The sequence below is a fragment of the Acomys minous genome (assembly GCF_964271855.1).
Source record: "Acomys minous genome assembly, chromosome: 12".
In the NCBI taxonomy this organism is placed as follows: domain Eukaryota; kingdom Metazoa; phylum Chordata; class Mammalia; order Rodentia; family Muridae; genus Acomys; species Acomys minous.
The window spans coordinates 46757474-46771891 of NC_140493.1; the positions used below are offsets into that span (position 1 = coordinate 46757474).

Sequence of the window (14418 nt, forward strand, 5' to 3'; positions counted from 1 at the left end):
CTTCCTCAGTGTCTATAAGTTTTCATCCCCAATAGCAAGAACTTGATGTTCCCAGGGCTCCACATCTTTGCCAACATTTGCATTTGTCATTGTGGCTCTTAGCCACACCCATCCTAGCCTCTCACCACTGCCTTAATTTACAGTCTCCTAATGAAATCATATTGAGCATAGATCATTCCATATGCATGTCTGCTGCCCATAGTAAGGTGTCTGATTTATATTTTTTGTCTTTTTTTTTTAACTTATTCTTGTTACATCTCAATGGTTATCCCATCCCTTGTATCCTCCCATTCTTCCCTCCCTCCCATTTTCCCCTTATTCCCCTCCCCTATGACTGTTCCTGAGGGGGATTACCTCCCGCTGTATATGCTCATAGGGTATCAAGTCTCTTCTTGGTAACCTGCTATCCTTCCTCTGAGTGCCACCCGGTCTCCCCCGACATTGAAAGCTCAATTCTGAACTTCATATGGAAAAACAAAAAACCCAGAATAGCTAAAACAATCGTGTACAATAAAGGATCCTCCAGAGGAATCTCCATACCTGATCTCAAACTGTACTATAAAGCAATAGTAATTAAAACAGCATGGTACTGGCACAGCAACAGGCTGGTTGATCAGTGGAATTGAATCGAAGACCTAGATATGAATCCACACACATATGGTCACTTGATTTTTGACAAAGAAGCCAAATCCATTCAATGGGAAAAGGATAGCATCTTTTTGTCTGTTTTTAATAGCTGCTTCTTATTGCAGACTTCTAAAGGTTTGAGTTTTGTTGCTGATGTTGCTGCACATTTAAGCCCACATCAGATCTGCTTTTCAAATATTTCTTCCAACAACACTGTTTGTTATTGTTGGATATAACTGATCCCTGCTTGCTTGAGACAACTTAGTGATCAGATATGTGCTTTGTAAATACTTCTCCCACTAGTGGTTCATTTTTTCATTTGCTGCATAGTGTCTCCTCCCCCATTAACTTCCACAACTACTCCTCTGCTGATGAGAAAAGTAGAAAACTCTAATGTTGCTTCTAATAGGCTAGTTCTGGCCAAACCACCATTGACAATGACCTTGGAGATGTATTAAAACCCACCGAATTGCACATTTAATGGTGACATCAAGTTTCAACTACAAAGCAACTGGCAAAGTCAGCAGGCAGTGAGTGAGACTGTTGGGACAGGAGCTGGGAGAAGGGTTGAGATGAGAGCTGAGAACCTCTGACCTCAGGACTGCCCCTGTATCCAAAATGTCTGAGGCCAAATGCTGAGAAAGACAGACGATTTTTCTGGTCCTTGCTGCCCTCCTTGATAAAACAGGCTATTAATCCATGCCTAATAATATTGTCAAAGGGATCAAATGCCAGTGTTTTAAATGGCCAGCCTAGCGACCAGGGCAGAGCTGATCAAATTTTCAAAGCAGGGGAATCCTATTACGGCTATTACCTGGAAACTGAAATTTTGTCTTGACCCCCTCCTTCACATATCTACCCACCCATGCCCACACATATATCATGTATGACTAGGTATGCCTAGATCAAATTACACAAACTTAGTATTGGGAGAAGACACAAGACATAACCTTCATCAGATTTTTCCTGTGCAAAATAGCTGTGATTTGGAAGGTATTATTTGGTATTAACTGAGCTCCTATTATGTGCCAGGCTCTGTGTTCATACAGAACAGACTGTTCCTGCAGAGGTCTAAGGCACATGGAGAAAATACATAAAATACAATGGTGAATACAAAATAAAAAGAGCACACATTTTTAAAAGAAAAAAAAAGCACTTAGAATGGGAAGAATGGTCCATGGAAACACGAGAGAAAAACACCTAGAAGAAGAAGCCTAAAACTTCCACGTGGCCCAGGACTGAGTTAATAACATTCTAGTCATTTATTTTGTGCATGCGTGCAGCAGTACAAATGTGGAGGTCAGAGAGCAACTTGGGAGAGTCAGTTTCCTCCCATTACTTTTTGAGTGCTGATGCTTGAAGGTCTTTACTCTAATTCAGTCAAACTGACCCTCAATCCTAGCAGTCAAACCCAAAATTCAACCAAGTACTCTACAGAAAAATTGTTCTGTTTTCTTTTTAACTCAAAGAAAAATCTGTGTGTATTTCTATGAGAAGAATATGTGAGTGTATTACACATGTACCGTGTGTATGTGTGAGCGCGCGTGTGCGCATGCGTGCATGCGTGCGTGTGTGTGTGTGTGTGTGTGTGTGTGTGTGTGTGTGTGTAAGTCAGAAGACAATCTCAAGTGTTGGTTCTCAACTTTTTGGGAAGTCTCTTGTTCACTACTGCCTATAGCAGGCTATCTGGGCTGAGAGCGTCTGGGAATCTCCCATCTCCTCCCATCTCATTGTAGGAGCTATGGAATTTCAGATATGTGCTACCATGTTTGGCTTTACACGGGTTCTAAGGATCCTACCTTGATCTCTCATGTTGGCACTGCAAATGCTGTGCCTACCGAGCCCTCTTCTCAGTCCCAAATCCATTTTTAATGAGATAAAATCACTGTCATTCATTCAGGGGAAAATCACCAATCAATCAATCACTGAAGCAAAGCTAGAATCTTGTACATGCCTCTCTCACTTTCTTAAGGCAGGACATACAGCGTGTCTGTAAGCTAATACAGCTGTATAAACTCAGCTCCAGGAGCCAGGGAGAAGAGTCTGTGAGAAAAGCTCCTTCAAGACTAGCAGGGTGTGGTGGCGCACGTCTTTAATCCCAGCACTCAGGAGACAGAGGTAGGCGGATCTCTGTGAGTTCGAGGCAGCCTGGTCTACAAAGAGAGTCCAGGCTACACAGAGAAACCTTGTCTTGAAAAGCCAAAAACCAAACCAAAACAGAACAAAAAACCAAGCCCAATGACTTGAGTTCAAGCATCAGTACTCACAACGTAGTGGGAGAGAACTGACTCTTGCAAGTTGCTCTCTGACCTCCACATTCGTGCTGCTGCACGCATGGACAAAATAAATGAATAGACTGTTATTAACTTAGTCCAGGGCCACGTGGAAGTTGTACAGTTAGACAAGTGTTTCTTTCAAGCACCTCTGCTGCCTTAGAAAACATGAACCAATAGCAGAATCCTCACAGAGTGCTCTTTCCTTCTCAATGTAAATTCCTTCCTTTAACTCAATGAAGGAAAACTCACATCTGTATAGTCTAACAGGAATGTGTCCTACTCAGGAAATAACCTTTAAAGTAGAAGCAATTTTGATGTCACCAGTATTCTACCTTAGCAGATTTTGGCAAGAATGGGAAAATGGCGGCCATCCATTGAACACTTAACCTACTACGTCCACCCAAGGCTTTGAACTTCACGAACCCACAGTGTCTAAGTAAGGAATATGCTTCAGGGTAAGTGGTTTACTCAGTGATAATGGGCTAAAACATGACACAGCCAGGATTCAAAGCCAGTATTTATCTGTTCCATGTCTGCTCTCTTACCTGCATGGCACACCCCTGGATACTGGCACTGTGTCTGTGTAAACAGCAAGTCTGAGGATGTGGTGTGCTGTGTATTTCATGAGGCTTTGAGAGGTAGGAAAACCAAGGTTATAGCTTGCAGGATATATCTTCTACCTCTTCAAAAAGTTCAACCCAGCTTTCACCAGACTTTAAGTATAAAATTGCACATGCCCTAATATCAGTTTTGACCCCCTTCCATTCATGAGGCCAAGCCAGACTTTGGTTAAAAATATACAAGACCATCATGGAAAGTTATAGATTATTGACTAAGGCAGAAATCAGTACTGAGTGGCCAGCTAGCCTAGCTCCAAACCTGATGAGCAAACTGCAAGGTTGATGATTTTCTAATGATTTTCCTTCACAGTCAAATAAGGTGTTCTTGGTACCAAAGAAGAAATCAAGAAGAAATCCAATGCTTCCTTTAGCAACCCTGAGCTATGAAGGGGACTTCAGTTAACCTCAATGCCAAAGTTTAGGCAAAGGGCAGAAGTACCAGCCCCTCAGGTCACACCCAGGAGCTTGTTATCTTCTCAACAAAGGATGTGCAAACACAATCCTGAGCCACTGATGTGTTTCATGTTATAAATTAATAAGACAGTTCACTCTCTGAAGGTTTCACAAACCCATTCAGAACCACAGCCCTCTGTGCCTGTTTGAAAGTCCCTCCTGTTTTGTCTAATGAAACGTAGCCACCACCGAACCAACCCCGCAAGGGGACAGCTTCTTACCCCGGCAAAGGCAAGCAGGGGCAAGGCTTCTTGGTACTTTTGAAAACTACTTACTTTAGGTGAGAGAAGCATGGGAGAATGGGGAAATAGAAGGATCCAGAGAGTCCTAGAAACCTACAAGAAGAACATTATGATGGGTGGATCTGGGCCCAAGGGTCCTGCTCAAACTATGGCACCAGCCAAGGACAATACGTGCAGTAAACTTCGAACCCCTACCCAGATCTAGCCAATGGACAGGACATTCTTCACAGTTGAGTGGAGAGTGGGGTCTGACTTTCACACGAACTCTGGTGCCCCGTATTTGACCATGTCCTCTGGATGGGGAGGCCTGGTGGCATTCAGAGGAAGGATAGCAGGCTACCAAGAAGAGACTTGATACCCTATGAGCATATACAGGGGGAAGAGGTCCCCCTCATTCACAGTCATAGGGGAGGGGAATAAGGGGAAAATGAGAGGGAGGGAGAAATGGGAGGATACAAGGGATGGGCTAACCATTGAGATGTAACAAGAATAAACTAATAAAATATATTTTTAAAAAAAGAAGAGAAAACTACTTACCATGGCCTTTGGGAAGAGCTTTGAAAGGCTGCCTATCCTAACATACCTGGCAGCAAACCCACATATTTGAAAATACTTTTAATTCAGACCCTTTTTTTTTCTTCTGAATGACGAACCTAAATGAAAAATTAATGAAGGGGAAAAAGACCGCAGAACAACCATGGCTCTCAGGCATCTGAGTTTCCTTTACTCAAGAACCACTGAGAAACCAACCCTATCTGTGAAGCCGGAGTCACGAGACGAAGGTCTTCCTTTATGAACCAAGCACGGCGCAGCCTACCATGTACTGTCTAGCACCTGCCAGATGCGGCGTCTGCAACAAACGCCAGACACATCTGCTGTGAGTTTCTGAGCAATGGATTTCTAAGACTCCTACTTCAGTCCTGAGATGGACAGAATTTAAGGGGTCATGCTGGGCTGATGCACACAGCCTCTCATGGTAGCAAAAGACTGGGCCTCAGCACCTCAGGGTAATGTGCTTGGTGGTGTACACCTTCCGTCTGCTTCTGCCCGCCTATCTGATTTGTCCACCTTTCCTCTGTTTTACTTATTGTATTTATCTGACTTTGAGCAATGTGACAAATCCAGACACAACTCAAAAGAAGCCTTCAGTACATGAGCCTGTTGGGGACACTTCATATCCAAAGCCTCATACGTCTTCCCCAGTTGCCCTTGGATTCACTTCCTAAATTATACTTCCCCCAAAAAAGGAAATAAGTGTGAGCTCCAGGAAGTAAAGGGTGACTCTAGGAGGGTGGCGTAAGGGAAGAAGTGTCTCTCTTTTACCTCTCAAGCCCAGAAACACTACTCACAAAGACAGACACACTGTGCCTGCCTGTCATATCATCATTTCATGGAAGAAAGTAGCTGGAAAGCAGACATCTAAAAGGAATTCACGAAGCAAAAGGTAAGAGAGGGCAACAGGTTGAGTCAATCACTAACACTAAGTTTCCTCCAGTGGGCTTCTGGGGACAAAAGCCAGGGCCCACATAGTCAGCATGGGCCATCACCCTCCCAAGAGCCATCACCACTGCTTTCTTCGATTACAGAAACAATCTAAAAAAAAAAAAAAACAGAGGACACTTTGTACATTTTTCAAAAGTGGAAACAGAGGCTATAAATAAAAAAATGAGACTCGGGTCTGTAGAAAAAATTATTGGGAGAGTCAAGTTGAGGGTTTGGGTTTCCTGATGGCTATCTATCCCAATGTTCCCTGGGTTCCTAGACACACCTTAGGAAAACCATCTAGGATGTATACTTAGGGCAGAGGAACTGCCACAGAAGTGTTAGGATCTGCACATAATGACAATAAGTCAGGTGTCCTTAAAAGGAGCAGATGGGTAGTATCAAGCCACAGATGATGAGGACAATCCAAGTCGGCATCACTATGCTAGTGTTGACTGTCCCAACAGGAAGACTCAATTGGGCCAGAGAGTATTTAATAGGTAGAGTGCTGAATCAGTGTAGGAGAGAGGGGAAAGAAGGTATCAGTTACAGGCAGTCAGCAGGAAGAGTGGTCCTCCTTAAGAAGAGGTCTCCTGGAGCCATGTACATGTGTTCAATCACTCGGCCTGTAGCTGCCTTACTTATTCATTCATAAAGCAGTGCAAGAATGAAAAAGCAAGCATAGCCCCAAGCAATGACCCAGCTTGCTCTGGAAAGAACACATTCAGAGCAAATAGACTTTCTGAGCTACAGTGGAATGCCTCAGAGGACTGCACTTTGGGTGGGATCTGAGTTTTCTCACAAGACAGCAGCAAAGCCAGGTAAGGGGGCTTTTAGTAAGACCTCTCCAACTGTGCCCACCTTGTGGAGAAGCTTTTAGTTTGTTTCTCTATTGTTGTCATAAAACACTGACCCAAAGCAACTTGGGGAGGAAAATGTTTAATTCATCTCATTCCTTACCATCGATAATTGGGGGAAGTCAGATCGCTTGTGTTTGTTTGTTTGTTTGTTTAATTTAACTGGTATCACCAAGAGGAAAAGCTTCTGTAACTGATTCATATGGGATGAAATAAAGTGCAAAGTGGGGCCTGAGGACTGAGGAAAAAGGGATAGAAATGCATAATTTGTTAGCACTAAGTGATTTCCCATTAAAACAGATCTCAGGACTCTTAAGACTTTTTGGATAAGACTTTACCCCAGATGTCCAAGAAGACAACATAAAGACATGAACTTAAACTCCGGTGACAAGTTGACAAAGAAGTCCTCTCATGCCAGTTCCTCTGGCACAACCATGGCACCAGAAAACCAGATCCGGGCATCTGTGAGGAGATGCCTGCTCTTAGTGTCATGGTGACTAAATCAGTAAGTGGGTTACCCTGACACTGAGCAGATGGCAGTACAGCCCAAGATGTGGCAGCATTAACCACAAAAAACGAAACGAAGATGTGGGGTTGCTAATATCCTAGCTAGCTACTTTAAAATGTAGCTGTGTTCTTCTGGATGTCCAATGATGTAAAATAACTCTTGACAAAAGGAGGAGAAAGAAAGGAAAGAAAGGGGCCCAAGTCCTGAGGTTTTGAGCAGGAAGAAGCCAACACCTGAGGCTGTGTATAGGATGCTGTGTATGCTAACTGCATACGGAATTATTCATTATCCACAGATTGTATCTAGGAACAACCATGTTCATGGGTTATTGGGAAATTCATTCTTTGAAGAACACATTACAAATTTGTCTAATACTTCGGTGAGGAAATGAGAAATCCCTGCCCACAAGGCTACAAACTCATGATGTTATGGTTGGAAGGTCTGGTATTGAAATTTCATGGCCCATGTAATGGTATAATCAAGAGGTAGATGGAATAAAAGCTCCTCCTCTTGTCAGTAAAACCCATACTCTTATAAAAGAAGCTTCATATGTTTGGTCCTTTTACCTTTCCACCTTCTGCCAGTGAGGGCATAGTGTGCCTTCACGACATCAACTTGGAAGCAGAAACCAAATCTTCAGCTGGATAGGAAACTGCCAGCCTCTAGAAATCTGTGACTTGTGCTCTTTTCTGTATAAGCTGCCCAACTTATGGTGTTCCAAGTCTCCATCTCCAAAGAGGAAAGCCTGCAACTCATCTCCATCAATGGGCCTGCCACTTCTGGAGGGCTTGGTTTAAGCAGCCTTGAAACAAGCAAGCATGTACATCAAGTTGTAGAATCCTTTGCATCAGAAGACAAAGCCTGATGTTGAGAATGGTGTCATGGTCCACATAGAGGAGGGCAAGGAGATCAGAAAAAATAAAGAGAAAAGTAATGTATGATTGTCATAAAGTAGGTTGTGTGTGGGTTCTATGAGGTTCCAACAGGTGGTAGATGATCAGAGAAGACACAAAAGAGGAAGTATTTGTTAAATGCCAATAGTTACATGTGTAGGCGTTTCTCATCCACCCCTGGGTACACTCTCTAGGCTAAGGGCACCAGTCAGGCCTCTTCCTTCCATGGGACAGGCAGGGTCAGTGGATCTAAGCAACTAGCCTTGCTTGCCAGATGCTTGAAGTCAGCCTCCCTTAGAAAACAGCAGCAGGTGTCTCTCCAGATCCTTTCCCTTCAGTATGCTAACAGGTGGCAAGGGACAATACCCAGCTGGCTGCAAAGACATGGCCAGGGCAACAGGATGCCTTTAGGGTGCCAAGCCAGCACCCATGCCAAGATGAGGCCAGAATCTCTCTACTAACAGGCTCAGGACAGTGCCAGTACCAGGTATGTGTGACTTCTAAGTAGATCCCTATTCAAAATGAACTGAATACAGCATACCTAATGTTGGCTTATTATATTCATAAATGCTACTTTCAGCCAGGAAACCATTCTTTAATGAGGCAGTAGCACTCTTCTCAGCTTCCAGGCCATTCCTACTCAGCTCCTGTAAAGCCATATCTGCAAACTAGGAGCCCAGTATGTTTCCTGTAACACCAAAGTTTGCCTTGGCCAAAGACAGGGCTGCAGTCAGCTTTTCCTGGAGCCAAGCAAGTGTCCCACCTTGTCCACCCCCCTCCCCAAAGCCCAGCATCCCAAGGATTAGTCTCCTCATTAAAACTCTGTGGTGCAGGCTCCAGCTGTTTATGGCTGTTGCTATTATAACACTGAAGCTGTTACAGGAAAGTCTTGATTAACTAGAATCCTGAGAGAATTCTGCCATGCACCCACACAGCAAATGCTTACTAAGTACCTACCATAGGTTCTATGGCCTCCCGGGGATTGAGAAGGGAAAAAAAATCCCAATATGAAAAAAAAACCAGCCCTCATCCCCATCCACCCTCAAACAGACAATCAAGCACATCAGCTCAACGCAGCACACAAAATTTGATGGCTGGGGAAGACATGGGGAGCAGCTTCAGCTCAGCCAGATGGGAGCCTGGGAAAAGCTTCCTGGAGCTGGTGAAATGGCTCTGTGTCAAGATGAAGGTAAACAGCTGGGAGGAAGCAGAGCTTGAGCCTTTAGGGCATAGGAAGAGAGGATCAATTTCCACATTTCTGCTATTGTATATTTTTGGCAGAGGAGAGAAAGAAACCCCACTTCCCAAGTCTGGTTCATTTACAAAAGAAAAAAAATGCACACTGGACTGTGAGCTCATGGTCAACCTAATTTCTTTGTCTCCTTCTGCTATTGGCCACAGCCTAGCACGGATAATGGGCACATCAAAGTCTGGATTTTAAGCCCTTGCAAAATCCTGAATCATCAATGAAGACTGAGTTGTGTTTCCTTGATCTGGCTCCTCCTGAGTTTGAGGAAGGATGTAAAATATATCCACTTAGTAAACTTGCTTAGGTAACAGGGGCCCAAATCCAGCCCAACAGGAGCTTTCCTAAAAAGCACACTATTTATCAGAAGCCACAAATCCCAGTCCAGCCCACTTCACATTTCCCTAACAACTGGCTTCTGAGTTCCAATTAGATACTGGTTTGATTTCTTGCTTGAGCTAGAAAAACACATTGCAAAGAGCCTTGTGTTACCAAAGAGCAACAGGCACCTAGTGATGCTCAGCAAAACACCCCAAGGGTCAGAACTGGCATCTGAGCACAGCAGCAAAGACAAACGTGAGGTTTAGAAACACTAGCCTTGCAGTCCTCAACAACTGATTGTATCTCCTGTAGTTGTCAAATGTTCAGCCAGGAAGCATAAATTCCAATCATTACCTCATTATGGTCATGTGAGAATCAAGCAAAACTTGTATAAATCTGACACTTCTCATAGTCTCTAAGTTTTCCTGAGTCCTCTCCAGGAAACTAGGGCTATAGGTTTGACACTTACAAACCTGTTTCTAAGGGATGAACAGTTCTATAGTTAAATAACATTGCAGCATTTACTATAATTTTATATCATTATATACTACAATGTTATTATAACATGTCCCATAATGTTATAGTATACAACATTATAGTGTCTATAATAGCCTTTAGCTATTCTCTCTTCAGACTGGGCGAGGCAAGGCTTCAGGAAAAGGTAGGAGAAGAAAGAAGGCATCTCCAGTTTCAATAGAACCCCAGGTTCCAAAATCATTAAATATACACTGTACACAAAGGGACATGGGATCTGCGCTCAGATAACTTGCTGAGCCTCTTAAAACTGCATACACCCTAGCATTTATTTCACGTCAGTTTAAACACTGTGGTAGGGACCAAGTGATGAATGCAAGTTTAACCTTGCTTCACCACGAAAGAAGAACTTACGCTAAGCTATGTATCAGACACTTCCCGACACCTGCAAAGGCACAGGGATCAAAGGCTTGACCAACCCAATCGTAAGTCCTTCATAAGGTGCTTGCTTCATCCTTCTTCTTGCTGCTCCCTGAGTTTTCAGGGATGTAGTCTCTCAAGGCTTTTGTAACCTGGAAGAGACCTGTTGCACAAATCTGAGGTCCTATGCGGAAGCCCCACCTGGTGGCCAAACCAGGAAAAGCTCTTTCAACCTTAAATGACAGGCAGGTACTGAACAAACAGGAAACATCCCCTGACCTCTTCCCTCTTTTTCAGTCAAGGGTCAAATGGAGGGAAACTAACTGCCTTAAATAGGAAGGGTCAAGGTCATAGACAATTTCCTGTCCCACCCCTGACATTGATACAGTTTCCTAAACCAAAGCTAGAGAGAAGCTGATAGCAAGAAGTGCCCTGTCACATCCTAGGTGTTCTGATAATTGGGATTTCAGTCCTAAAGTGGGGAATCCCTCTACTAGCATCCTCTTTTCCTCCTTAAATAAGGGTGTATTTCCCATCCCAGGGGCATCTGGTACATCTGGAGTTCCATTTTCCTTCTGGCCTTGCATTTATCTGGGCTAGCATGGACATTATTTCTAGAGGTCCCTGGGGACAAACTTCCCACCAGGACTCTCAGGTGTACGAGGCTCGGGTCCAGCCAAGCCAATAGATGGGCAACAGTTGACCCTACGGAGATAGTAGAACCTAAACTGTGAGATGTTGAACCCAAACCATAAGGATGTTCTAACATTAAATACCTTCTGGCTCTGTTAACCCCAGCCAGTTGGACTAAGCTTGGAAAGCCTGCCCCTCTCCTGTTCTCCAATTCCTTCACACACACACAAAAAAAAAAAAAAAAAAACAAACAAACAAACAAACAAAACCCTGCATTTTGGCCTGTCCAAGCCCCCAGTTAGAGCAAAACCCAGTCCTTTTGGGCACCAGCACCGAGCCCTAGGAAGGGTAGCACACTCACGTAACATACACGTACACACACACATACACACTATGGGCAGTGTGCACCACTACCGTCCTCAACTCTGGGATATATCATATAAACTGAGTGATGGCTGCAAGAGAAGCAAGCTATACACCACAAGAAGAACCAGTGCTTGTGAGAGGACCGTTTTTGTCCTGCTCAATTGCTACACTCATTAGAAACATCATTCTTTTAAGCTTCCGTGTCAATATCCCAGAAGGTACCACACACGCGCACTGCGCGCACTCGCCAATCCAAATCTCCAAGTCAGCTCTGGAACCACGTTTGGTTCGTTTTAGCCCTGTTTTCCCAAGCACCAGGAGCTGCTCTCAACCACACAGAGGAGAACCATAAGCTAGTGTCCCTCCACCCCTAACCCAAGCCTGAGAGCGCTTTTGAGCGGCCAAAGCCACAGATAAGTGCCCCAGCTGAAGCCTCAGCTCCAGCCCTGGCCTGGAACCCTAAGGTGCACAGCCGCCAAGGGGCGCCCTGAGCGGCTGGGTACTCACACAAGCGCGTGGTAGAGCAGCGCCCAGCCCCGCGGTCTCTCCAGGGCGTCATAGATCAAAGTTTGGATGCGCCTGTACTTGGCGTTGTTCCTCTTGACTGGGCGGCTCAGGGGTGTCTTTGCCAGGAGCCCGATGCCCTGCGGGGTCCTCCGCTGCCCTTCTTCGCGACCACCGCCCTCCAACAGCAGGGTCCCGTCTTTGTCGGCTCCGGCCCCAAGCGCCAAGGTGACTTGCTCCACATCTCCTGGCGCCAGCCCCACTTTCCGCTCCTCGTCGCCGGCCACAGCCGAGTCCCCTCCGGCTGGGTTAGCGGCCCCGCCGCCTCCGCCGCCCCCTTCGCCGCCGCCGCCGCCGGCCGCCCCCGCCGCCCTGCGAGCTTTGAGCCCCATCTGCCTCGCTCCCACCGGGCGCTTCGCCTTCTCCGCTGCTGCTCCGGGAAGAAGGAGCGCTTGGGGTGCGTGGACCAGGCGGCGGCGGCGGCTGCAAGCCCGGGAACTCCAATGCCATGATCCGCGCGCCCCTCCCCTCCCACCCTCCCCCCCAAAAGCAGGCAAAGGCGGGCCTCCCGGGGGGCAGGGGAGGTCGGATGTAGAGTCAAGGGGTCACATCCCGTGCGGGTCCTCCGCGGGACCCGGAGGGGCGCGGGAAGCCGGAGTCCGCGGGGAGCCCGGCGAGGGCGCGCGAGGCTGGCGCGGTGGCGCTAGGGCGCGCGGCTGAGGGAGCCTAGCACCGAAGCTCCCAGGAGGCGGCGGCGGCGGCGGCACCCGGGCCAGCGAGCCCGAGACAGCATCGCAGTTTATTTACAAGCCCTGTGCCAGCCGCCCTCCCGCCTGCCCGCCTGGCACACGCGCCGCCGCCTCCTCCCTCCTCCTCGCTCCCGCCCGCGCCCAACCCTCCTCTTCAGCCCTAGCCCCGCCGCAGCGGCAGTAGCAGCAGCAGCAGAAGCAGGCGCGCCCAGGCGGAGCGTTCACCACCCGCAGCGCTCTCTGGTTCCCTCCCTCCTTCGCAGAGGTGGGGCTCCATCGTCCCGCCCCTTGGTGGCAGGAGGCCAGGGCGGCGCCCCGCCTCTCCCGGACACCCCCTACCCAAACTAGCCTGGAGGACCTGCATCACTGAGGCCTCTACTGCTGCTTCTGCTGGTCCTGAACGCTGCGGTGGTGACGCAGGAGCTCCCCAAACCCCGTGGGCGTTGGGGTTTCCCCTGGGCGCCAGGAGAAAATAAAAGGAGGGTGGGCAGAAGCTGTAGCTGCAGCTTTATGTTCATTCTCCACCCGCCACCTCCTCTGTTTGTCTTTGGAGGTTAAAAATCCAAGTTGCTGGGTTAGGAAATCACACACCTCACCCTCTGGTTCAGTGATGGCAGTGTTTCTTTTTGGGGGGCGGGGGGCTCATGCATGTTACTGCTTCCAGTAGTTTGGGGGTAGCCCCTTGTACGTGTAGGTGGTCAAAGAACTGAGAAATACATGTGAACACCAGCATCAGTATACTAATTTCTGCTTGCCTCCTAACTCTTGCTGCAGGCAAGCCAGTCATGCCCTCTGACTCCATTAAGATCCTTCAGGGAAAACATTGAACCCAAGGCAGTGAGTTTGTCCTGCGAGAGGCTACATACTGCTCTCTACCCAGGATTTGAGGTCCTTGTGCTCATAAGACTTGAGTGGCAGATAGAAGGCCAGAGTGAAAGCAACTGTGAGCCAAATTGTTTCTAGCGTGGAAACTGAATCAATTCTGTGATTTGGGGAGCTGGTCCTTGAAGGGACCACTGAGGAGGGGGCATTTTAAGGTGAGCGACAAGGTGGGAATAACTATGGCAATGTCCAGGAAAGCATGCTAGACAGAAGTGTAGACGAGGTACATGGCTTGGATTTGTTGATGGCAGAGGGAGCAATCTGGTCAGTCATTGGCACCGTTGGCAGAGAGCAGGTGCCCATCACCCACCACATGCAGGTTAGGGAAGCCCTCCTGCTGCCCTAAGGCACCAAGATTCCTTACTGCCCAGTCTCCCCCGCCCCACTCCCCCACCCCCTCATAGATGTCAGGTAGGGGAGATAAGATGACTGAGAAGGTTGAGAATCTAGCCTTAGTCTACAACGAAAACAACAACAACAGCAACAGACAAACCACAGGCATGAGAAAGTTGCATGAGCAGGACCAAAGAGAAGGTGAAGAGTGAAGGAAAGTGTAGTGGTCGGAGGAGGAGGACAGGGAGGGGGAGGAGCCTCCAGAAGGCTATCTAAAAGCAAGGAAGAGCTCACTACTATGTTGTATTGGCATATCAATAAACGGCTTGTTCTGTTAGAGTACTTTTCCCAGGAGCTGACTGGAGTATGACAATGACAATGAAACGGAAAATTGGTAGGCTCATGGCCATGCTCAACAGAGAAAGATACTTATTGGTTAGATCGGAGGCATGTACTTGAAACAGCCTGTGTGAGACCTGAACTTTGTTCACAGCAGAGTAGCACTGGCTGCTTTATGAATAGACTAACAATC

At 46.9% G+C, this 14418-nt stretch overlaps 1 protein-coding gene across 2 annotated transcripts in view; it reads right to left on the bottom strand.

The window, feature by feature from the left end:
• KCNQ3 (potassium voltage-gated channel subfamily Q member 3) overlaps positions 1-13091 on the bottom strand; it is a 298511-nt gene extending 285420 nt beyond the window's left edge. The window contains exon 1 of one of the 2 annotated variants that reach the window (XM_084749524.1): positions 11926-13091. In XM_084749524.1, coding sequence (XP_084605650.1) covers positions 11926-12314 — 389 coding nt within the window. In that variant the 5' untranslated portion in view covers positions 12315-13091. The remainder of the gene's footprint in view (positions 1-11925) is intronic. The other variant, XM_084749523.1, reaches the window with a different exon arrangement.
• Between the last annotated feature and the right edge of the window lie 1327 nt (positions 13092-14418).